This window comes from Primulina tabacum, chromosome 14 (assembly GCF_025594145.1).
Source record: "Primulina tabacum isolate GXHZ01 chromosome 14, ASM2559414v2, whole genome shotgun sequence".
NCBI classification, from domain to species: domain Eukaryota; kingdom Viridiplantae; phylum Streptophyta; class Magnoliopsida; order Lamiales; family Gesneriaceae; genus Primulina; species Primulina tabacum.
In genome coordinates this window covers 31,915,057-31,937,730 of record NC_134563.1, presented here as the reverse complement: position 1 = coordinate 31,937,730, position 22,674 = coordinate 31,915,057, and the positions used below count along the sequence as shown (strand labels likewise).

At 38.7% G+C, this 22,674-nt stretch overlaps 2 protein-coding genes across 8 annotated transcripts; one reads left to right on the top strand and one right to left on the bottom strand.

Moving 5' to 3' along the window:
- Positions 1–8,361: 8,361 nt before the first annotated feature.
- LOC142525247 (uncharacterized) lies at positions 8,362–12,664 on the top strand. Of its 5 annotated transcripts, none has more exons than XM_075629474.1 (3): positions 8,362–8,775; positions 9,417–11,129; positions 11,661–12,664. In XM_075629474.1, the coding sequence occupies exons 2-3, from the start codon at positions 9,537–9,539 to the stop codon at positions 12,009–12,011; spliced, it is 1,944 nt and encodes a 647-aa protein (XP_075485589.1). In that variant the 5' UTR covers positions 8,362–8,775; positions 9,417–9,536; the 3' UTR covers positions 12,012–12,664. The 5 variants fall into 5 exon arrangements, with proteins under 5 accessions (XP_075485589.1, XP_075485590.1, XP_075485591.1 ...); XM_075629475.1 differs by having other exon boundaries at positions 8,362–8,783; positions 9,516–11,129; XM_075629476.1 differs by having other exon boundaries at positions 8,363–8,775; positions 9,516–11,129.
- Positions 12,665–13,413: 749 nt separating this feature from the next.
- Positions 13,414–22,185, bottom strand: LOC142524483 (kinesin-like protein KIN-14J). 3 transcript variants are annotated; one of them, XM_075628496.1, is made up of 20 exons: positions 21,894–22,185; positions 20,893–21,045; positions 20,630–20,790; positions 20,019–20,116; positions 19,807–19,890; positions 19,605–19,682; positions 19,434–19,526; positions 19,315–19,344; positions 17,710–18,051; positions 17,552–17,633; positions 17,328–17,423; positions 17,076–17,255; positions 16,841–16,947; positions 16,570–16,748; positions 16,261–16,425; positions 15,927–16,180; positions 15,596–15,759; positions 14,414–14,976; positions 14,094–14,191; positions 13,414–13,821 (listed from the first exon to the last, which is right to left on the bottom strand). In XM_075628496.1, the coding sequence occupies exons 3-20, from the start codon at positions 20,742–20,744 to the stop codon at positions 13,760–13,762; spliced, it is 2,790 nt and encodes a 929-aa protein (XP_075484611.1). In that variant the 5' UTR covers positions 20,745–20,790; positions 20,893–21,045; positions 21,894–22,185; the 3' UTR covers positions 13,414–13,759. The 3 variants fall into 3 exon arrangements, with proteins under 3 accessions (XP_075484611.1, XP_075484612.1, XP_075484610.1); XM_075628497.1 differs by lacking the exon at positions 20,893–21,045 and having other exon boundaries at positions 20,630–20,784; XM_075628495.1 differs by lacking the exon at positions 20,893–21,045 and having other exon boundaries at positions 21,894–22,184.
- Positions 22,186–22,674: the final 489 nt, after the last annotated feature.

Genomic DNA, 22,674 nt, shown 5'->3' with positions numbered 1-22,674 from the left:
TAATAAAAATTAAAATATTTAATTATATAAATTTATAAATATATTTTTAAATAATTTTATAATTAAACATCTAACACACAAATTCATTGAATAATATTTAAACATTCAAGTATACAGTTAAAATAAAAATAAAAATTCGAATTCAGATAATTTAAATGCAAATATAATAAAAGATAAACAAACTAAATCATAAATAATTTGAAAAATCAGATCCGAGAATATGTAATTATAATAAAGGATAAACAAACTAAATCATCAATAATTATAAAATGTAATTATAATTATATCAATACATTTAAAAATTATACATTTAATAACTAATATTAAAATTAATTATAATTATATATATATATATATATATATATATATATACAGTTTTGATATCCTGCACACCTACCGTGCACACCTTTTTGAGCACCGATGAGGTGTCACTCGCCCATTGGATGTGATGAAATATAGAAAAATTGCGCATCCAATGGGCGAGTGACACCTCATCGGTGCTCACAAAGGTGTGCATGATATCAAAACTATATATATATATATATATATATATATATATATATATATGGATAATTATTACTCCAAACAAATATATTTTTAATTGTAACTTCCTTACCGGAGCCGCCTACATTAAACGTTAACTAGCAAGCATTAATAAATTTAATAAATCATGATTAGAGTTTTAACATAAACTATGGAAACTGGATAAAACCAACATAAAATAAACTCATAATATCTCTATTGTATCAGCGGTAAAATTCTGAATATCAATAATACATCACAATCGAAAAGCAGTATTGAAACCTAAATAACATCAAAACCAAACCGTGGAAGAACTCCCCTGAAGGCACCTGATCTCTACTGGCAATTGTCGGCTCCTCCCGATTGTCCAACCTGAGACATTTCCTGTAGAATAGTATGTCCAAGATGAAAGTAGGAGTGATAAATTGTCCAGTACGTACAATATGAGTATACAAACTTATATGTACATGCATAAACCATCAACTGGTGATCAAGGATCAACACTAGAAGCAGTGGGGGAGTCAGGAATATGGCTCTACTCGGGTAAAAATTTTAAACTCTAGAATCTTTTAATATTTTAAATTAATCTACTCCGACTAATATCATATTAATCCAAAATTATACAAAATTTACATATAATTTTTTTTAAAAAAATTGGGTCACCCGAATTTAGTTATCCATGTGGCTCCGCCACTGACTAGAAGGACTTGCTCAATCAATGAATACATTGGCGCTTGATTATGTGCACATTGTTCTGTCGATCCCCAACCTCACATTAACTAGCTACATACTTTAAATATAACAGATAAAAGAGTTAAATTTCACTGTCAAGTAGATATCAATCCTTCATTGTAGAAACCTTTAATTAATATTAGTTTAATTTGAAGAAAATGTGATAAATGCGGGTTTTTTCTTGTGTAATATTATTATTCATTGTATAGACAGAATACTTAGTATATCTCATATACATAATAATCGAGGTGAATGCGTTTATAGTCCACCATGTTATGACACAAACAACTGCTGATAGAAAGGAGTTTGGAGGCATAATGGGTAGATGTATAGACATCGTATCTATAAACTCGGGTTTCTCGGTTTATTTTACCCGTAGACAAGCAAATGAGATTTTATATATGTTAGCTAAACATTCTCGTTTTTATGCTAGTCTTTTTGTTTAGTTAGAGACAGGGACGGATCCAGAAATAAGAGTTAGGGGGGCTTGAACTCATATCATAAGTTATATATTATTAAAAAAAATTATATTATATCGTTCAACGAAGTTGTGCTCTACGAGATTCTTAAAATCATCAATAATAGAATTTACATCAATATGTTTAGCTAAATCTCGTTCAATATAGAGTGTCAAATAATCGATAAAAAGAAAAAAAATGAAAATTCATGATATTGAGTATTTAAAATTTGAAAATTCATCATATATGATACCCAGGGATGAACCCATCAAGATCGGCCCAAATTCTCGGCCCATCATTAAGGCCCACAGGTGAATGACCCATGACAAGCCCAGGTATTCTCCTATAAATACCAGGTTGGAGCGTATGATTATTGGATTCAATATATTGTTTTAAGCAGCACCCTTAGCTGCTCCCCCCATATATACTCAGTCACTGACTTGAGCGTCGGAGGGGCTACGCCAGGACACCCTCCTGGTCCCCTCCTAACGATCTTATTTGTGATTTCAGGCTCAGGGTAATTTCAGAACCTGCGTCTGGACTAGTGACACTTGCCGGAATCGGACCCTAAATTTCCCGTGAGTATCACTTGGCGCCGTCTGTGGGAAAACTTGAGTTAATACGTAGAGATGGCAGGCAGGAAAGGAAGTAGAAGAGCTACCTCAGCATCATCGCGTCCTCAGAGGGGACCCGAACAGTCTCATGTTGAGACAAGACAGAAACAACCGCATCTGGAGACGAGACATGAACAACCTCGTCAAGAGACAAGAGCTGAGCAGCCCCGTCACGAGATGAGGGTTGAGCAAACCCGTCCTAATGAGAACGTGGGAAACTTGACCTTGGAACAGTTGGGCCAATTCATCGCCCGTACAGTAGATGAGGTCATGAGGAGGAACCAAGAGTCCATGGGTGCTGGGGAATAGGCCCCTCGTCAGGAGCATGAGGGAAATGTTGAAGTCCACCAGAGTAGGGTGGAGGAGACGCAACCCATACAAAGTGGAGAGATTAGTGAGATGGGGGAGATGTGGAAGGAGATACAGAGGTTGAGGGAGCAGGTAGGGAGTAGGGCGCCGGTACCCAAGAGAGGAAGCCCTTTTTCACTAGCCATATTGGAGGAAGGGCTTCCTCCGAATTTTCGACAGTCGAATGTGGGAGAGTACGATGGACATACTGACCCCGAGGAACACTTGGGGAGATTTGAGAATGCGGCCCTGTTACATCAATATTCAGATGGAGTCAGGTGCAGGGTGTTCCTGGGCACGTTGGTGAGGTCAGCCCAGCAATGGTTTAATACCCTGCAGCCCAACTCCGTACAGTCTTTTGACGATTTTGCTACACCTTTCTTGCACAGATTTGCCAGCAGCAAGAGGCACCAGAAAAATTATTTGAGCCTGTTCGTGATGAAACAACAAGAGAGTGAAACTTTGCGAGAATTTGTCCAGCGTTTCAACAGTGCAGCGCTGGAAATACCAGCGGCTACCCCTGACATCATGATAAGTGCCTTCACACAAGGGCTGAGGGGAGTGGAGTTTTTCAAGTCGCTGGTCAAGAAGCCTCCGTTGAGCTATGATGATCTGTTGGCTCGAGCTTAGAAATATGTAAACTTGGAAGATGCCCAACGGTACAGAAGGATGGAGAGCCGGCCTGGAGGAAGTAGAGTTGAGGGAGCGGAAAAAGGAGGAAGGAAGAGGGGTGCGGGTGAAAGAGAGGAAGACAGAACTAGTAGTAGAAGACAATTCTCATCCCATGTTCCCCTAGATAGGAATCGGGACGAGGTGATGGAGGTGAGGGAGCCCGCGGGGAGGTGGGAGAAGTCGCGAAGGGTTGGGTACAGTGCTAGATTGTCTTCAAGGGATAGACGAGAAGGATCCTCATTAAGGAGTCGACAAAGGTCTCGCTCGCCCCCTAGGCGTGGTCCAGGCCCTCCATAGATAAATCAGAGGATCGGGGAGTAGAGAGGGGAAGGTCGATGTCAAGATGTCCCTCAGGAGCTCGTCGAACCGAAGAGGGGAATGAATGAGGATAACCACCCTACGAGAGGAATGATTCATATGATCTCGGGGGGTGCTACTGATGGAGACTCTGGGCGAGCTCGGAAGGCGCATGGGAGAAGGTTGAAGAACTTTGAGATATCTAGGGGTGCAGACTTACCACAAGACCCCGTCATCAGCTTTGGGCCGGAAGACCTCCGAGGCGTTGTGACTCCACATAACGATGCCTTGGTGGTAACGACCACCATTGCCAATTATGATGTGGCGAGAATATTTATTGATAATGGAAGCTCCGTGAACGTCTTGTTCAAGAGCACGTTGGATCAAATGAAGATGGGAGGATTTGAGTTTGAGCCGGTATCCACCCCGCTGTATGGGTTTGCAGAACACGTCATCTTGCCTTTGGGTCAGATTGTTCTTCCCCTATCCTTGGGGACTGATTCTCGGCGGGTAACAAAGATGATAGCCTTCACTGTAGTAGATACCCCGTCAGCGTATAATGGAATTCTAGGACAACCAGCCCTGAAGGATTTTAGAGCAGTAGCTTCCAGTTATCATCAGAAGCTTAAGTTTCATGTGGGAAAAGGAGTTGGAATCCTGTGCGGGGACCAAAAAGTCGCACGTCGTTGTTATGAAAGAATCGTGACGGAAGAAGAAACGAGAAGTCACGAGCATTCGCATGGAAGCTTGAGCTCAGTCTTACAGTTGTAGAGTCATTCGGAGAAGCTTCTACGTGGGTAACTTTGTCCTGTGGAGGTACAAGAGGAGCAGAGAGGAAAGTTGGAGAATGCGCTGGGTAAGACTCTAAAGAGTCATGAGAACGCTTACCACCTTAGAGAATATTATACTTCATTTTTGATGTATTTTGTTCTTGAATTTGTCTTACGTTATCAGTTGATATTTAATAAAGCCAAGTTCTTATATTAAGTTCGTAGTTGTTCTTGTATTATGAGGATTATATGAATTTTATTTTACCTACTTAGGCTGCGTCTAGTAGAGGAGAAGAGTGGGGGGGAGAAAAGTTAAATTTTTCCTGCTAAGGCATCGCCTAGCAGAGGAGTAGAGGGTGAGGTGGAGAATATTTATTTTCCTGCTAAGGCATCGCCTAGCAGAGGAGCAGAGTCGACGATGAGAGGAGCATAGTGGAAGAGAAGAATTTTTATTTTCCTGCTAAGGTATCTCCTAGCAGAGGAGTTAGAGGGTGGAGGGGTTGAATTTTATTTTCCTGCTAAGGCATCGCCTAGCAGAGGAGTTAGAGGGTGGGCGCGTTGAATTTTATTTTCCTGCTAAGGCGTCACCTAGCAGAGGAGTTAGAGGGTGGGGGCGTTGAATTTTATTTTCCTGCTAAGGCATCGCCTAGCAGAGGAGTTAGAAGGTGGGCGCGTTGAATTTTATTTTCCTGCTATGACGTCACCTAGCAGAGGAGTTAGGGGGTGACTTGAGTTGGGGATGAGGAGAAGTTTTATTTTCCTGCTAAGTTTATCGCCTAGCAGAGGAGCAGAGTTGGGGAAAAGAAAAATTTTATTTTCCTGCTAAGACATCGCCTAGCAGAGGAGCAGAGTTAGGGTGGAGGTGTTGAATTTTATTTTCCTGCTAAGGCCCGGCTTAGCTGGCTTAGCAGAGGAGTTAGAGAGTGGGCGCGTTGAATTTTATTTTCCTGCTAAGGCATCGCCTAGCAGAAGAGTTAGAGGATGGAGGTGTTGATTTTATTTTCCTGCTAAGGGCAGTCCCTAGGCAGAGGAGTTATAGGAGTGGAGGTGTTGAATTTAATTTCCTGCTAAGGTATCACCTAGCAGAGGAGGTAGATGGAGAGTTGAATTTTGATTTTCCTGCTAGACCCGGCTTAGCAGAGGAGCTAGAGGGTGGGGTGATGAATTTTATTTTCCTGCCTAAGGCATCACCTAGCAGAGGAGCAGAGTTTTTGGGGGATGGAGAAAATGTGATTTTCCTGCTAAAGGGGCATGGGCCTCGCAGAGGAGGAAGGAGTGGATGAGGGAGAATTAAATTTATATTTTCCTGCTAAGGTCGTCACCTAGCAGAGGAGTTAGAGGGTGGAGATGTTGAGGTTTATTATTTCCTGCTCAGGAGACCCTCGCCTTAGCAGAAGGAGCAGAGTTTGGGAAAGAGAAAAATTTATTTGGTTAGTCGATACAAAGATGTTTACGGGGATCGACCTCAGGTCGCGGGGATCGACCTGCCCGGTCAGGTCGTGGGGTGGTGGGGGCAACGCTCCATAATTTTTTCAGAAATCACACAATCATTTGCAAGGGAATATATCAAATTTCTCAACGTATTGGACGAGGCGAAGGCGTGGCCGAGGGCTTGAGGGCGAGCCTGTGGCGCGAGGGCAAGCGAGTGGCGGGCAGGCTCTCGGCGAGCTGGCGTGGTGAGGGCGAGCTGGCGTGGCGTGGCGGGGGCGAGCAGGCGTTCGGGCGAGCCGGAGTGGCGGACGAGCTGCGGGGCGCGGGCGAGCTGGCGTGTGGCGCTCGGGCGCGCGGCGAGCAGACGCTTGGCGGGCGAGGGCGAGAGCGGCGGGCGAGGGGCTAGGGGCAAGCTGGTGCTCGGGCGAGTTGGAGTGGCGGGCGAGCTGCGGGGCGCGGGCGAGCTGGCGTGGCGCTTGCGAGCAGGCGCTAGGGCGAAGGCATGGCCGAGGGCTTGAGGGCGAGCCTGTGGCACGCGGGCGAGCCGGCGCCCGGGCGAGCAGGCGAGCGTGGTGCGAGTGCTTCGGCAGGGCGCCGGACGAGCTCGGTGAGGGCGTGGCGCGCAGGGAGCTGTGCGGCCGCGCGGGGCGAGGGCGCCGGGCGAGCGCGCGAGGGGGCGAGGCGCGCAAGGGAGGACGCACGCTGTTGGGGCTGGCGTGCAGGCGGCGAGGTGATGATGAAGCGGTGCTAGGATTGATATTTGATTTGTTTCCAACTTTTTGGAGACTGACGGAGGGCTGGAAGAAAATGCACAACTCACATGTTGTAAACCGAGAACAACGCAATCAATCGAACTTTGAACCTACGATTCAGTTCGACTCGGGAGGGGGAGACTGGTGATACCCAGGGATGAACCCATCAAGATCAGCCCAAATTCTCGGCCCATCATTAAGGCCCACAGGTGAATGACCCATGACAAGCCCAGGTATTCTCCTATAAATACCAGGTTGGAGCGTATGATTATTGGATTCAATATATTGTTTTAAGCAGCACCCTTAGCTGCTCCCCCCATATATACTCAGTCACTGACTTGAGCGTCGGAGGGGCTACGCCAGGACACCCTCCTGGCCCCCTCCTAACGATCTTATTTGTGATTTCAGGCTCAGGGTAATTTCAGAACCTGCGTCTGGACTAGTGACACTTGCCGGAATCGGACCCTAAATTTCCCGTGAGTATCAATATATATTTAAAAATTTTCATTCACATCATGTAATTTTTAAATAAGTACCGGATGAGTTTGAGTATCCTATTGTTCCTCCCTTCCAACAACAGCCATACCCAAAACATTCGTGCTTCCATTTTTTTGTGAGATTTGGTCCTCAATATTTTTTTCCACGTTCTTCTATTCCAGCACATGTTTGTTAAGAGGATCTCAGATCACTTTTATGTTTCTTACCGTTGGATCTGCATGTAAATGGGTTGGGCTGTGTTGGGCTGGACTGGACATGACATTGGTGGGTGGGCTAAAATTTAACTTAAGTAGTAAAAAAAAAGGGGGGGGCTTGGCTACAGCCCAGTATAACCCTTTAATGGATCCGCCCCTGGTTAGAGACACCAAAATATATTGATGATCTTATGAATCTATATTTTGCTCTTTCTATTGTTGAATGAAGTAAAAAAAAAACAAGTTCCAAATATATTTAATTTAATATAAATATATGCACATATTTAACGAAGCACCGACCCAACAAAAAAATACTATATTATATTATTACTATTAAATTTAGTGGAAAAAGCTAGGCAAGAGGTGATTAATTATTAATATTAAATTAAAAACACTAAAATAATTCAGTTCCCAATGGCAAAAGTTGAATTAATCTCTGCAGAGGATTCTTTCTTTAATTTAATATAATTGGGACTCCTCCCTCAGCTGGTAGCACGTATATTCCCCAAAACACCCCCTGGTTAGAGAGATATTACCAAGAAAGCCCCTCGTTAAAGACGATAGCACGATATTGAAAAGGGTGTTTTCGCCTTTTTGACGAAGCTACCAAGCTTATGGCCTCTCCCATCTAAAGTGAGGGAAAAAAACAAAGTAATGATTAAAAGTAATTTAAATTTTGTTAAGCTATCATTTAATTAAAGAATATTAACATATTTTACGTAAAATTTATTTACACTACTACCAAATGGGACATAACCCATGCAATATTATTTATCGAATTGAATGAATATCTCATATATTAAAATCGATCATATGTTGATAAATGGAATTTTTGAAGATATAATCGAACTAGAATGTAAACAATCGAATAGAGTCGAAACAGGCTGTTATCTTATTTAAAATTATCAAACTGGTTAACATTTACATGAATGATATCTCTAAATATTTTAAACAACCCTTCATTTTCAAACTGACCAGTCAAAGGGACTGGCTTTGGTTTTTTAAAATATTTGGACACAAACAGAGGCTTGGCAGCTGTGTCACTCTCCATTCTACATTGTTATTTAAATTGGAGTGAAATTTGATGTCACATCCACACCCCCGCGGCTACCCCACCCCAAGCAACAAAAAAGAGAGAAAATAAAGAAATTCAAGGCATGCATGTTATGTTGTCTTTTGTGGAGGCATATATATCATTAGCTTCTACTGTTTGTGGGTTGAGTTCAATTTTCTCTCTTTTTTTTATTAACGGCATGACACTGTTCTTCTTCTTTCTTTGAGAAGTTTTTGTTACTATTTTTATTCATCTTTTTGGTGGTTCAAGTTTTATTGAGTCTGTTGTTAAACGTGGGTGCTGTTCAGATTTTCTTGTTTTGGTGAATCTGATTGTGAAATGGGAGTTCTTGGGAGGTAGGGAAAAGTGATTGCTTTTTCTGGCTGTTGTTTGGGGTTTGCTTTGGCTTCACTCCTCTGAGATCTGAAGTGTGGTATGACTGTTTTCTGTGGAAATTGTGTTTTACTTGGCTTGGAATGCATAAAAACGTTGTCTTTAATGATGTTTGCTTTGTTAATTATCATGCAGTCAGTAGTTTTTGCAAAGTATAGGTTGCCTCTCTGTTGGAAAGTTTCAATTTTTATGGCACACAAATTGGGTTTTTTTTTTTTAAGTTCCATCGAATATCATAACTAATTGGCGCATGAATTTGTGGGCATTGTGCATTTTCAAGGAAAAGATATGTGAATGAAATTGGAATTTAGAATCCTGGTTGTAAGTGTATTAGATAAATGAAGTTCATTCTCTTTTGAACTAAAGATATGGTTGTGATTGTCGTTAAATTGTATTTTCCAGTTTGTGTTTTTGAAGGCCTCAGCTGGTCTTTCCTACAATTAATGTCTTGTGTAATTTATTTAGAAAATTAACTTCAGCAGAAGTCCTCACGCTCCCCGATTCAAAATCTTTCCATCCCTTGTTTCGATATTCTTGGAAATAGATGGTGCTTTTGAGTTATGCGATTGACAAATATATTTTGGTTTCTATTTAATGTGTGTCCCTTTTTCTTCATTTAAGTGTATTCAGTATTGTCTCATTGATATGGATGTACTTCCATTGTTGTTCAATTGAGTGTAGGAGTTATCGAATATAGACGTACTTCCATTGTTCAATTGAGAGTAGGAGTTATCGACACGTTACCAACTACATTTTATTTCCCTGGTATTAAATGAATAGATGAAACGGGACTAAATAGCAATGGATTTGGATTTCGACAAGTACTGCGTTGTAGATGGAAGTCCGACAACTGTACTCGAAGCTCCTAGGTGTCATTTGAGAGTTTCAAGTAGAAAATCAAGTGGAAAGCCCAAATGTGATGATTGTAAATCGATCCTCAAGGAAGGCTTCTCGGAGATTAGATTAAATCACTACCGTAGTGCATCGTGCAGAGACAGAACATCTGGGAGATTCAAACATGGTCATGAAGTGTTAAAGAGGGGTTCGGTCTATCAAAGTTCAAAAGATGTGAGGCTGATGAAGAAAACCGACGCAGTTGAGGCAAGGCAAAAAATTGAGTTTTCTCGAGGAAGTGCATCTACTATCTCATTCAGGATTATTGATTCATTATGTAGTTCAGAAGACGAGGATAGCTCATTATTGGAGCAGAATAGAGCTTCATTAGTGTCTCTCTCGGAACAAAGTACATCTTTGGTCCGCAGATCCCAGACAGAGTTGAACTCTCGGGATTCCTTAACTTGTTCTTTCCCCCCTTTGCCACCTTTACCGGGTGATGGCTCAAACACCGATAGTCCAAGGGCAAGGTTTTCTACTGTCAGAAAGATGTTTGATCCATTTGTTAAATCCAAGGTGCATAAGAGTCCCTTGAGTTCTTCAAATGATACAGGATGGGAAAATAGAAACAGAATGGTTGACACGAGTCATGAACCTACAACTTGTGGTACCTACGAGCCAAATCACGAAGAATTCGGTTGTAAATTTGAAATGAAGGAGAACCACATTTCCATTCCACAGTTATCCCCAGCTCATCTACATGGCCTTCTCAAGTTAGAATATAAACACGGGGTGCCATTTTTTAAGTTTTCGGTGAAGTCTCCACAAGAAGTTTACGTGGCAAAGATGAGTAAAGTGGAAAATTCTTCAAGCTGGGTCTACACTTTCCATTCAATTCATGGTAAAAGAAAGAGTAATGCTAGTGGATGGGGCCTAAAAGAAAGCAATAGAGGATCCTCCGTAGCGGGACAAATGCATGCTTCATGTTATCTACATACAGAAATAAAAGACATTGGGGCACTCAATGAGTCTATGGTGACAGATTTTGTTTTGTCCGATGTTTCCTGTTCAAGAAAACGTATGTCTGTTCAAGATAATTCTAGCCATCTCCATGATGATAGAGCGCAAACAGTTTCTGATGAACCCTGTGACATTGGTCGAGCACCGGGAAATTTAGGTCCAGAACTTGAAATTGCAGCAGTAGTTATGCAAATGCCATTGGAGATGAGAGAAAGTCTGAAGTTCAAGAGTGGAGATAGAATGATCACAAAAACACTTCCAAACTTGCTAGATGTAAGCCGTCTTGAGCAGAAAAAGGAGTTGAATTCCAACACTTCTACTGGTCAGAAGATGCACGTTGTTATTCCATCTGGAAACCACAGTGTGCCGGGTACTGAAAGCCGCGGCCCTTTGCCATTACTAGATAGATGGAGATTAGGTGGAGGATGTGATTGTGGTGGCTGGGACATGGCATGCCCCATTGACATTTTTGGAAATGAAACTATTCAGATTGGCGAGAGCATTATGGACAATCAACAGCCAGTGCAACTTTTTGTTCAGGTAATTTTCTCATCTTATGCAAGATCGCATGTTTCCTACATATACCAAGGATGTCCATGGCTGTATTATCAGATTCTTGAATATTATGCTACCTAATACTAGAAATCTTACTCTCAATTAGAATCGAAAGACGTCCTTGAAGTTTTATGTGCATACATGACTTTTGTTCTTATATCATATTCAATAGTTTGATTCATTTATTTCTGCACTGGGGATGTAATAATAAGAATGGAAAGACCTTTCCCACTGTTATTCTTCATTTGACTTCTGATGATGTGCTTGAAATCCCTCTCTTGTTTTCCATGACATTTACTAGTACTCAAAACTATATAATCGGTAGCTTTGACAATGACCCGTTACAGGTTTTTCGAATGTTCTGCTAATTTATGTGGTTTTCAGACTAAACCTTTTAGATCGAGTTAAGATAATGACTTGAAATGAATGGACGACAGATATCTCGATTTTATTGAAGAAGTTCATATCCTATGTAGCTGACTTTGTACTAGATATTTTATTTAATCTCTCTGACAGATGCTAGCACTTCTTAACCATATTCAGGGAAAGAAAGATAAGTTACCTGCGTTCATGATGACTGTAATCGAGGATGGAAAGTATGCCGTTGATTTCCATGCTCGATTATCTTCGTTGCAAGCATTCTCCATTTGTGCTGCAATTTTACATATATCAAATGCCTCCACTCTGGTCGGACGTGAGAGTACCAAAGAAATATTGCGACGTGACTCACTGAGGGTATTCGCCGAGGAAGAATTCAAGAATTTGATAGATGGAGTGGAAGAGAAACTTGTTGCTAGCAAGAAGATGGGCGAACCTGTACCATCTCTCGTACTCAATCCACCTTTCTCCCCAATTGCCCGAGTGTAGAGAGGCCTGTGGAGCGACCTGAAAAAAGAGGTAAGATCAAGAACACCTTACACACGGTGTATTTGTTCTGAGAGAAGAACATCTGTACATTCGTTCTCAATCTCCATTCTCTCCTATTACTCGAGGATACGTCATGCGATGACCTGGAAAATGGTTGCATTTTTTTGCTGTAGAAGTCGGAACATTTTGCATCTTACGTTCTCGATCCACCATGTTCTCTTATCGTTCTTGCGAACCCACATGGGACATCCTGCAAAGTAGTTTACATCGAGAAAGCTTCGTGTTTGTTATGAAACATGATGCTGTCGCACATATTTTGATATGTTTCTCGACGCTACCGACCCAGCTATTCTTGATCGAGGAGGTATTCTTGATCGAGGCAGATACTGAGAATGGTTTGACTTCGAAGGAGAAACTATACTGTTTATTATTTTCTTAGTCGATAGGATTAACGTGTTCATGATCATCAGTCAAGTATCAGTGTCTGCAAGGCATATATTCTTTTTGTACTTTATACTTTGTTCAAGTGAAAAAATTGTATTCTGAAACATGCGAGATTGAGCTCTTCTTGCACAATGTTATTTCTCAATTTGTACCTGTCTGTACAATGAACAAAAATAAGTCAATAAACGATGTAGTTTGGGCCTAGTCAAGTAGTGATTTTTTGTTTTGTACTTTATTTGAATAAATATGGAGTTTGGAAAACGCATTAATAGAAGGAATTGAACTTTTAAAAAAAAAATTGGCTTCCATAGTATATAATATAGAAATTGATAATTTAAATAATAATATTATGAAAAAACTGAGTATTATTGTAAGTTGTATTCAATCAGTATAAAAACTTGAATAAGAGTGGAATCGAAGCTCCCTTGGCTTAGAACTCGATTTACTCTATGCAGCTTCATCGATAACAACCGTACTCTAAATCATCTTAAATATATCTAGCCTGTGTTTTGCTGGTTTTTTTTTTTTTTTTTTGAATAATTAAAGTGATAATTTATAAGAGTAATAATATCATAAAAATAGGCTGTTAAAATTACATCATACACGTATTTTTCGATTTTTCCCCAAACCGGCTGGCATGTTTTCCACAAGTGGATAAAATCAAGGGGTAAGATCTTGCCACACGTACAATTTCCAAAAAAAAAGTAGATCCTATATATGTATGGACAAATCTTGGCTATCCATCCTATCATGGGGCAGGTGTCCACATGAGTAGGATAAAATAAACCTGAAATCAAATACAAATCCACCTACAGTCATAATATGTTTGTATTTCAGACTTTTTGGTTTGAATCCACTCTTGCCAATCATCTGAAGTTTCTGAACTTCGAAACAAATTCAAAACAGTGGTTTTAGGGGCACTTTTCAACGGCTGAAACGGGGAGAAAATACAAAATCATGATTAATTTAGTTTCAATTAGCCTTGAAGATAAATCAAAATAAACCGTGACATTCAAAACGAACACATAACAATCAGGTACAGGAATGATGGGAAAAAAAGGACTCTAAACTACAACACGTCCGTTACATAATCTAATCTACATTAGTAGATCATGACCTCCATTTTTCGTGTAATCGGCCACGAGTTAGGTTAGGTACTTCACGAATGAAGGCTTGTAAATAGCCTCCTCTTTCATACAACATTCTCATGCCTTGAGAAACATCATTTAATGACACTAACGTTGTAGTAGTATACCAACACAAAGGTATTGAAAATTTTGGTCGTCGTGCTAGGAACTTGTGGATTACACCCATCGCTTGGAAGATTTTTGTGCATATGAATTGCCGGTTGTGGATCTTTTAGAGCCTGAGGAGCACAGAAAGAGACGAGATTTGATTACAAATTGCTCTATAATGTCATTGTAATGCTGTTCCCACTATATAAATTCGTTGAATTATTGTAAGTGCAACCAATCATCTATCACTCCGAGGGTGAAGATTCAGGATGATCCAGGGTGAATTATGGACTGAGACTGTTGATTTCAGTGCAATATAGAACACCCCTACCCGCATCAAGTCACCTTCAACAAAACGACTCTACATGACAACTTAACACACAACAAGAAAAAGGGGACATACTTGAGGGCTTGGAGGAGCTTTTGCCTGCAGACATTCGAGAAGATCCTGCTTGCGTTTGTTTTTGAGGTGGTCTTGGAAGTTTGGCGGGAACCTTGGGCCTGCAGGAAACATAATGGTACCCAAGTTCAACGATACGAAATAAATGTAGGCAAGTATCAGCTACACAGCAGGCTTTAAATTCTTATTCTATAATTTGCAGTTCTCTTAAGAGCAATATATGATTAAAATTGCAGATTATTGGTGCCAATAAACTATTTTATTTCCATGATATTAACTTTTCGGAAGCATTAGAGAGTAGCAGGGATAAAAGAAATTATTACTTTTCAATTGTTTCTGCGGTTGATTTGGCAGTTTCTGGGAAAAGGGTATACTCTACCACACTACCTATAGAACCATCAGTTTCTGTAGCCATAGAAAGAACACTATCAGATATATCACTAAGTCTTTCTTCTGAATCTGCATCTCCAAATCCCAAGAGTTCTATGTCCTCATCAAGATTCTTGACTCCATCTGCTAAATCAAGCTTCAAGTCCATGTCTTCACGGAAATTTTCACCAGCACCTACAACAGTAAGTCTTGATTGTCGAAAGAATTCTTTGTGGTGCCTGATATCGTCAACTGACTGCTGAGAACCAGCTTCAGAATGCTTATCACTGTACAGAGAACTGTTATCCAAATCAGAAGCACCTTTCTCACTAGAGCTTTTCCCACCTGAAAGTCTTTGGCTGGGCCGTGATGTCCCTAAAGAATGTCTTCTTGGAGAGGTAGATCCATACCTCGGAGAACTTATACTGCGTCTGTCGCCATTTCCAGAATTTTTAAACAATCGTAGACGTCCTATTTCCTCATCCTTTTTTGCAACATCATTCTTTAGAGAAGCTATCTGCAAGATAAATACAAATTAATTGCTTCTTAGCTCTTTCTGTTTAATATGCAAAAATGCATATACATATATTCGGCTCATTGAGGAAACACGTAAATAATTTAGACAACAGAAGGAGAGTACAACCAGAGGTCCTGTATCAACAAAAGGCGAGTAAGCAAAAAGGTGATAAACAAAATTAAACAAAGCCACTTAAAAGAGAGATGCATACATCACAAAAAAGGTGCAAAAATAATCAAAACCAAAGAACAGGGAAAAGAAATGAGACTAATCACGGTTAATGATTTCACTTGGCATGCACACTAACGATGTTTAGATATTAAACAGAATGATATAAAAAAAAAAAACTAAAAAGTGGAAAGCCTGGAATCAAAACATCATACGGCAATTATCATCTAGACAAAAAGCGAGAAAAAGGAAACGAAAGAGAAAGGAGAAGAACTGAGCAAGAACATCAACTCAAAGATACAACAGCGAATAAGCAATCCGACAGTCACAGACTCAGAGGTGATAATCACATCACAATTTGACCACGCACGTTCATCAAACAACTGATCTCTGGATGAACCTGGTCCTTTAAGATTTGACAATGCTGGGTATTTAAAGCACAAGACTAAACCTGTTCCATAAGTTCTCTGACACCCCTACCCTCCTTGTTACTGCGTGCTGCACCCAACTCAACTCCAGAAACCCTCTCAGCAAACTTCAAGGTACTTATAGTTTCAGAGTACGATTCTACATCAGGATTTAGTTGCACAAACATGAGTGTCTTTGCTTGTCCACCTGCAAAAAAAGACGACATTTGAAGCAAGCTTACATGAGAGGAAGAGAGAACAAAATGAAAGAGCTATCAATAACATGGAAGAGAACACATAAAACATAAGGCAAGAAGCTTTAGACATTAAAAGAACAGCTTATTCATGTGAAATAACTGAAAATGATCTAAATACCTAGAGAACTTTGAAGAACTTGAGTTAGTTTACTATTTCTATAGGGAACATGAGGGCTTTTTTGTGCTAGAGCGAAGATTACGTCTCCCAGAGCCGACAAAGACTTATTGATGTGTTGTGCTTCTCTCAATCTCTCACCAGTAGCTTCAGAACGGTCCACTCTTTCACTGCCAGCGAGATCAACTAAGTGCAAACAACCACGCAAAACAGCATTTGTTTCCAAATCCGTTCCCCGGACATGAACAGTGAGGATACTGTTTAATTACAGATACAATCAAAACTAGATAATCCAAAGCAATGTAGAGATGGAAAGTGACAAAAAAATAATGTCAACCTGTGAGAACGACTACTTCTTTCATTTAAGGCTGTGGCACCTACAGCCCTATTCGTCAATCCAATATTCATCAACTCTAACACATCAGAAGTTGATTTAACATGGTGCATGCTAGCATCAGGCACGGTCAACCCATTTGGTTGGGTGGTATTCCAAATCCCAAGCGTGTGCAAGTCAAAGGAAACCATGAATTAAGAAAGTACCACAAATGAAAACACAAAAACATAAGTATTAACAACAGAAACTAAAAAGATTGAACATTTATTGGTTCATTAAACATGAAATAAGCTAAAAAATTTATAAGGATATCTCTTTTGAGAAACGTCGTTGCTGAGTAAGTCACGCACTTGTTCATTGTATATTTCAACCATTTGGACACCAACTTCGTATGCAACGGATCCGTGTCTATTCCTTGATATATTGAAGAGATCATTCAAAGCTCTATAGTTAACTCCCCAATCCACAATTGATGTCACATTTGGTCCAGTCTGGAAATTTTTTCAATTGCACGATGTTAATAAACTAAACAGCCAACAAAAGCCAACAAATGTTTTTCTTGATGATAAATTTATGGACTTACCATTGTATAAGTTTTCCCAGAACCGGTTTGACCATAGGCAAAGATGCAAACATTATACCCATCGAGAACTGACCTAATTAAAGGTTGAGTGTCCAGAAATACCTCCTCTGGAGATGGACACAACGATGATCACCCAACCAAAAGAGTAGGGATGAAAGATATATCAAATAGTATTGACTAGTGATTTAACATTATAAGCAATCATTAAAAATTTAGTACAATCAGAAGTCAGAACCTTGAGTAGTGGTGGGACCAAACACCTTGTTAAATTTGAAAAGTCGATGGTTGTCTTTTCCTTGCTTTCCTGGATTTATAACAACCAACTCTCCGTTCTCACCAACATATTGCATGGTTGTTTGTTTATCACTTTGTCCTGGAAGGAATGGCCTTATACGGGCATAAACTCTTATATTTCCTATCAAAATAAATCAAAATGAATGAGCAATTCATTTGAGTCCTACGCTTGTTGATAAACTACGATATATACCTTTCAAATCTTGAACCTCGTTATACAATTTCCTATTTTCCTCTTGTACGCTGTGGTAATTCTGAGCAGCATATATCAAGCCTTCCAGATTTACACCTAAAAATACAATTTAAATGTTAATATAAGAAATATCGAGCAAGTCAACTTGCTTTATAAGAAAACAAGTAACAAGAAAATAGCCATTTCAGAAGCTCAAAAGAAGGAAAACTTCAGGCAGTTCTCACCAAAATTATGAAACTCTTTTGCAAAGGCCTTGTTGATCTTCAAAACCTCTAGCTTGATGGACTTAGATGTCAACCTCAGTTCCTGGTTATTATCATGAGATAAAACAACAATGACGAGAGCATTGTACATAGCATAAAGTATTATGGTTGTTACAAACCTGCAGAGACACAAATTGAGAATCTATGAAGTGTCTATATTCGTGTTCTTTTCTTTTCCATCGCAAGAATTTTGATTCAGAAAAATCTGAAAGTTCTTTCACTTTCTTCCTTGAATCAGTCAGCAAACTATCAAGTTCCAAAATTTTCTTTTCAAGCTTATCTTTAGTATCATCTGCTTTGGCTTCCAATTGCAGGCGATTCTCTTCATAGGTCTTTTTGACTAATTCCAACTCTTCCTTTAATGACAATATTTGACTCTCACAGGTGTCCTTTTCTTTCCTCAATCTGATTAAGTCCTGTTCTTCAAGCTTCTTCTTCTCCTCAATTTTGGTCTTTTCAATCTGCCATACATGTAAATTGTCAAAAAAACCTAGAACTTTCTAGAGAAAACTTGTATAAGCAAACATAAAAAAGAAGCCATCTTCCAACAGCTTAAGTAAAACTTCATCCATGATAATTTTATATTGTAGCATATGGTATAGTTTCCTGGTTGATACATTAGATCGATATAGGAGTTTGGTAATTCATAAACCTCGTGACAAAGCACCAGAAGAGAATTATCATATGGAGGCAGACATCCGGGTAACATGATATATTAGTCCTCTATGTAAAGAGAAATTTACTCTCAATGCTATGTTCAATATTTAAATTAAGAGGAATACAAATACATCCTAAGAATCTATTCTAGGAAAGATAAAAAAAAAAGAATTTAACCTTGAAAATAAATACAGATGCTAAAATAATATAAAGATCATAAATCTAAACATAGCCAAATAATCAAACAGTATTTAGCTCTATACAGCTGCCCAATGAAACATAATCTTGTCATTTTGATTTTTCAACGCTTCCCTCTCGAGATAATCGGTAAAGATATGTCATTCTCAGCTTGTTTAGAATATTTCTAACTGTAGGATGAGAGAGTCCCTAGTGAGGATGATAGCAAATTGGTCACCAATGGGAACATACAGAGTACATAATAGTCCACTATTAAGTTTCTCCTATATGAAATGCCTTTCCACCTCATTATGTTTTGCTATGTTGCACTACTGTTTTAAGTTGTATATTGCTTTATTCGGTCGAGACACTTGGTTCTTAAGAAGAGAGCCATCAAACCCAGGTGGAGGATCCATGTATGCTTCTTCTTCTAAGTCACCATGTAAAGAGACATTCTTAATATGTTATTCCTGCATAAACCATCCAAAAGTTTGCTAACAATATTCATTTTTGCAACCAGGATAAATGCATCTTCATAATCTATACCAAAGGTTGGAGTATGTCTCATCGCCACTAGCTTAACTTTATATCTTTCCAAGCTTCCATCGTCTTTATAGTTTAGGGTGAACAAAAGAATTAACTATGGATACAATAACAAATCTTAAAACTAAATACAAAACATATTTCTACAATAAAGGCAAATTCATAGTAGTAATTAGCTCTATAAATCAATTTATTGAAATTTAACCCTATCATTTAAATTTTTCAACAATTTAAGCTATAGTACATAATTTAAAAAGAAAACAAATAGATACAGGGAAAGTAAAAGAGCAGGCAAAAATTTGCAATTAAAACATGGGATATTGTGATTCGTCAATCAAGACACACACCTTCATTTGTTGAAGCTGGTTCATGACAATCTGCAGAATTTTGAATTTTGTGAGATAAAACAAAGAGCAGGAAAAGAATGCATCATCCATTATCAACAATTGAACCACCATTCTAATACCTCATTTTCTTCTGTAGTTCCAGTTGCAAGGGTTTCTAATGCTCTGATTTTCAATTGATACCTATCTTCGCGGGACTTGTACAGACTGCCTTGCTGCAGTGACAAGACAATTGATAATTACGAAGCCACCCAAATAAATAAAATGTTATTCAATTTCAGATAATGTGTTACCTTCTTCATAGTATCTGTTTGTTTTGAAACCCGCTGCTCAATTTCTTGCACAACTAATTTTAACATGGATGCAACACGCTATTTAAAACACATCACAAGATATCATCGCAATGTAGAAGGATTAGTCAGCTGAGAAGAAAATAAGTTATGAATTGAATAAGCAACTACATGATATTTTCTATGTTCTCTTTAGCCACCATACCTGAGGGATATCTTCATTCTTTCTCTCGATGCTTTCATCCAAAATACTATCCACAACAATGAAAAGTGAGTGCGTAGAGGCGCTCTGCATATTCAGAGTGGCTAGAAGCTTCATAATCATATGAAGATGTAGAAGTATTATAGATAAAAGTAAATCTGCCTCTATTATTAAAAAATATTAGATATTTATTTGCAGGGGAGGGTTCATTTCACCTCTAAACTACCCAATTTCATGAGCTCTGAAATCTTAGAGACTGGGGCATCTCCAGAATGCCCATGCTTAGGTTGGAAGTTGTCGGCAAAACTATTCCCTACAAGACAAAGTGATACAGACAAGCATTACTTCAAATAGGCAGAAAATTCTCACCAAGGATGAACACATTTAAGGTGAGAAGACCACGTTTACTAAAATGAGCTAAATAATAACAAGGTGAGAACCATTTTTGAATGAACATACAGTAATGCACATAACGATTTCTCTCCGCATGGTATATTCCTCTCACTGTCCCTCCAAGGTCAAAGTAGATACTATTTTTTTTAAGAAAGGATGGTGAAATAAGAACGAAACATGTCTTGCTAAAAAAATTGGAGAATAACAGCACAACATCTACTTCTGCATTTACTCATGAACCCACTGACTTTGAAGAAGACAAGAAGTAAAAATTGACGCTAGCATCAAAGTGGTTGAAGATTAAAACTTCTCTGACATCCGCTACTTTGATTTCCAAAGGAGATCACAAACACTGACTTTATGGTACATCAACGAAAATTAATTACGATTCAATATAATATTCGAAGTAAAAATCTAGCAAATAGTCCTCTACCTTCAGCCCTGCCATTAAAAGCTTCAATTCTTTCCGAAACATTGCCATTGCGGATTTCACGAAAGCCATCCAGTTCTCCATTTTCACTCACATGTCTTTGTGTGTGCGGATCCATGACAACTTGGTAAATGGTTGTCAAGGTCAACAATGAACACCTGAAACTGGAAAATATAAAAGGTAGTTGTGAACGATTACCCAAATGCACAAAATGAGAGGGCAATTCCTGAAAGAATTTGGAAAAATGAACCGAGTAGAAGTCTAACAATAAATAAATTTGCAGAGTCTATGTATGACTTGGAACAGTGCTCTGTGACAAATAAGGCAGGGGTCGATGCCTTCGGAGCTTTTGAGTCTCAGAAACAGAAGTGCCCAAGATCATCCAGAAGTCATGTGACACTTGTGAATAAAATGAGGTACTGAGTATACATAAAAAGCCATTTGAAGAAAAACTGGATAGATTATAATGGTTCCGAAAAGGAAATGACAATAAATTGAAGAGGGCATGTCTGATATCGATGGTGAATTATGCTCAAATTTAAACCTATCATCTAGTATCGCCCAATAGAACGAATTAAACACAGCTGTCAGGATATTGATTCAAAATGCCTGATTATTAAGACAAAAATAAAAAACAATATCAACAATAAGAACTAAACTACAGACAAAGTGCTAGGAAATGCCACAACTTTTAACGCATGAATGGAAGAAAATTTCAAAGCTAAATATTACTATAGTTGAGGATACCATCAAATTGGTTCTCCGTAGCAATTTTGAGGGGAAAACACAAAACTCACAGAGTTGACATAATCAGAATAATGATTCATTTCCCCAATAGCCTCACAAATCAAAATGCCCAACCCCTAAGTGATCTCTACTAGCTCTCGGCAGAACATCCCAAAAAAGAGAAGCACGTAATCTGTTAATTCAAAAGCCACATTCTCATAATCAACATGGCTGATACCTTTCTTCATTAGACATAAAATCATCCCCGTATGACTATAACTGTAGGAGAATCTAGAATGCAAGTTAAAGCCGCGATAATTTTCGACGTAATAAAAAAAAATTATATAAAAAAGTTACATTTCTTAAAATAAAACATTTCGAAAGTGCCAAAATCCCCACATTATCTTAAAGCTCAACAATTTCATCCAAGCACGAATCCATCTCAAAAACACCACAAAAAATTTAGCGACAAACTCCGAAATCAGCAAATAGGTGAATGCAGCCTGCTACAATAAATGAATACATAAATCGACTGCATTACCTCTTTCAAACATCAAAAAGCATCCATCTTGAAGAATTTAAACCTAAATTTGCAAGGTTTTGCTCATCTTGGCAGATGGAAATAGAAAAAATATAAATAATATAAAACAATTCCGAATGTTGGGGAATCTCTTGATTTAGAAGTAAAGCGGATTTGGGCTTCAATGGTTTATGATGAGTGAAAACAAAAATATAAATTGATAATATGAAATATCAAAAAGCGATCGTGTGGCCCGCTGCCGAATGGTATTCCCGCCCAGTACTTTCTTCTTGTGCTGTTCGGGAGCTTTTTAAGGAAAATTATACTGTATTTGGTTTTAGATATTTGTACTTTTTGAATTTAAATAAATTAATTTTTTGCATGTATTAGGATAGAAGATTTGAATTTAAATTCATGTCTCAAACATTCATTCATAGAATGAGCTAGAATGAAAGATTTGAAATCTATTGTGACGACAAAATATTTTTATGGCAAAAATTTGTGTGAAACGGTCTCACGGATCGTATTTTGTGAGAGATATCTTATTTGGTTCATCCATGAAAAATATTACGTTTTATGCTAAAAGTATTACATTTTATTGTGAATATCGGTAGGGTTGACTCGTCTCACAAATAAAGATTCGTGAGACCGTCTCATGAAAGACACACTCTATTTTTATTGGTTTAATATTAAATAACTCTGACGACTAGTGATAATTTATTATAATCTTCTCGCAAATGTAAATTATTTCATCCAGACAATCATTTTAAACAATTTTAACATTTCATGTAAGCATATTTAT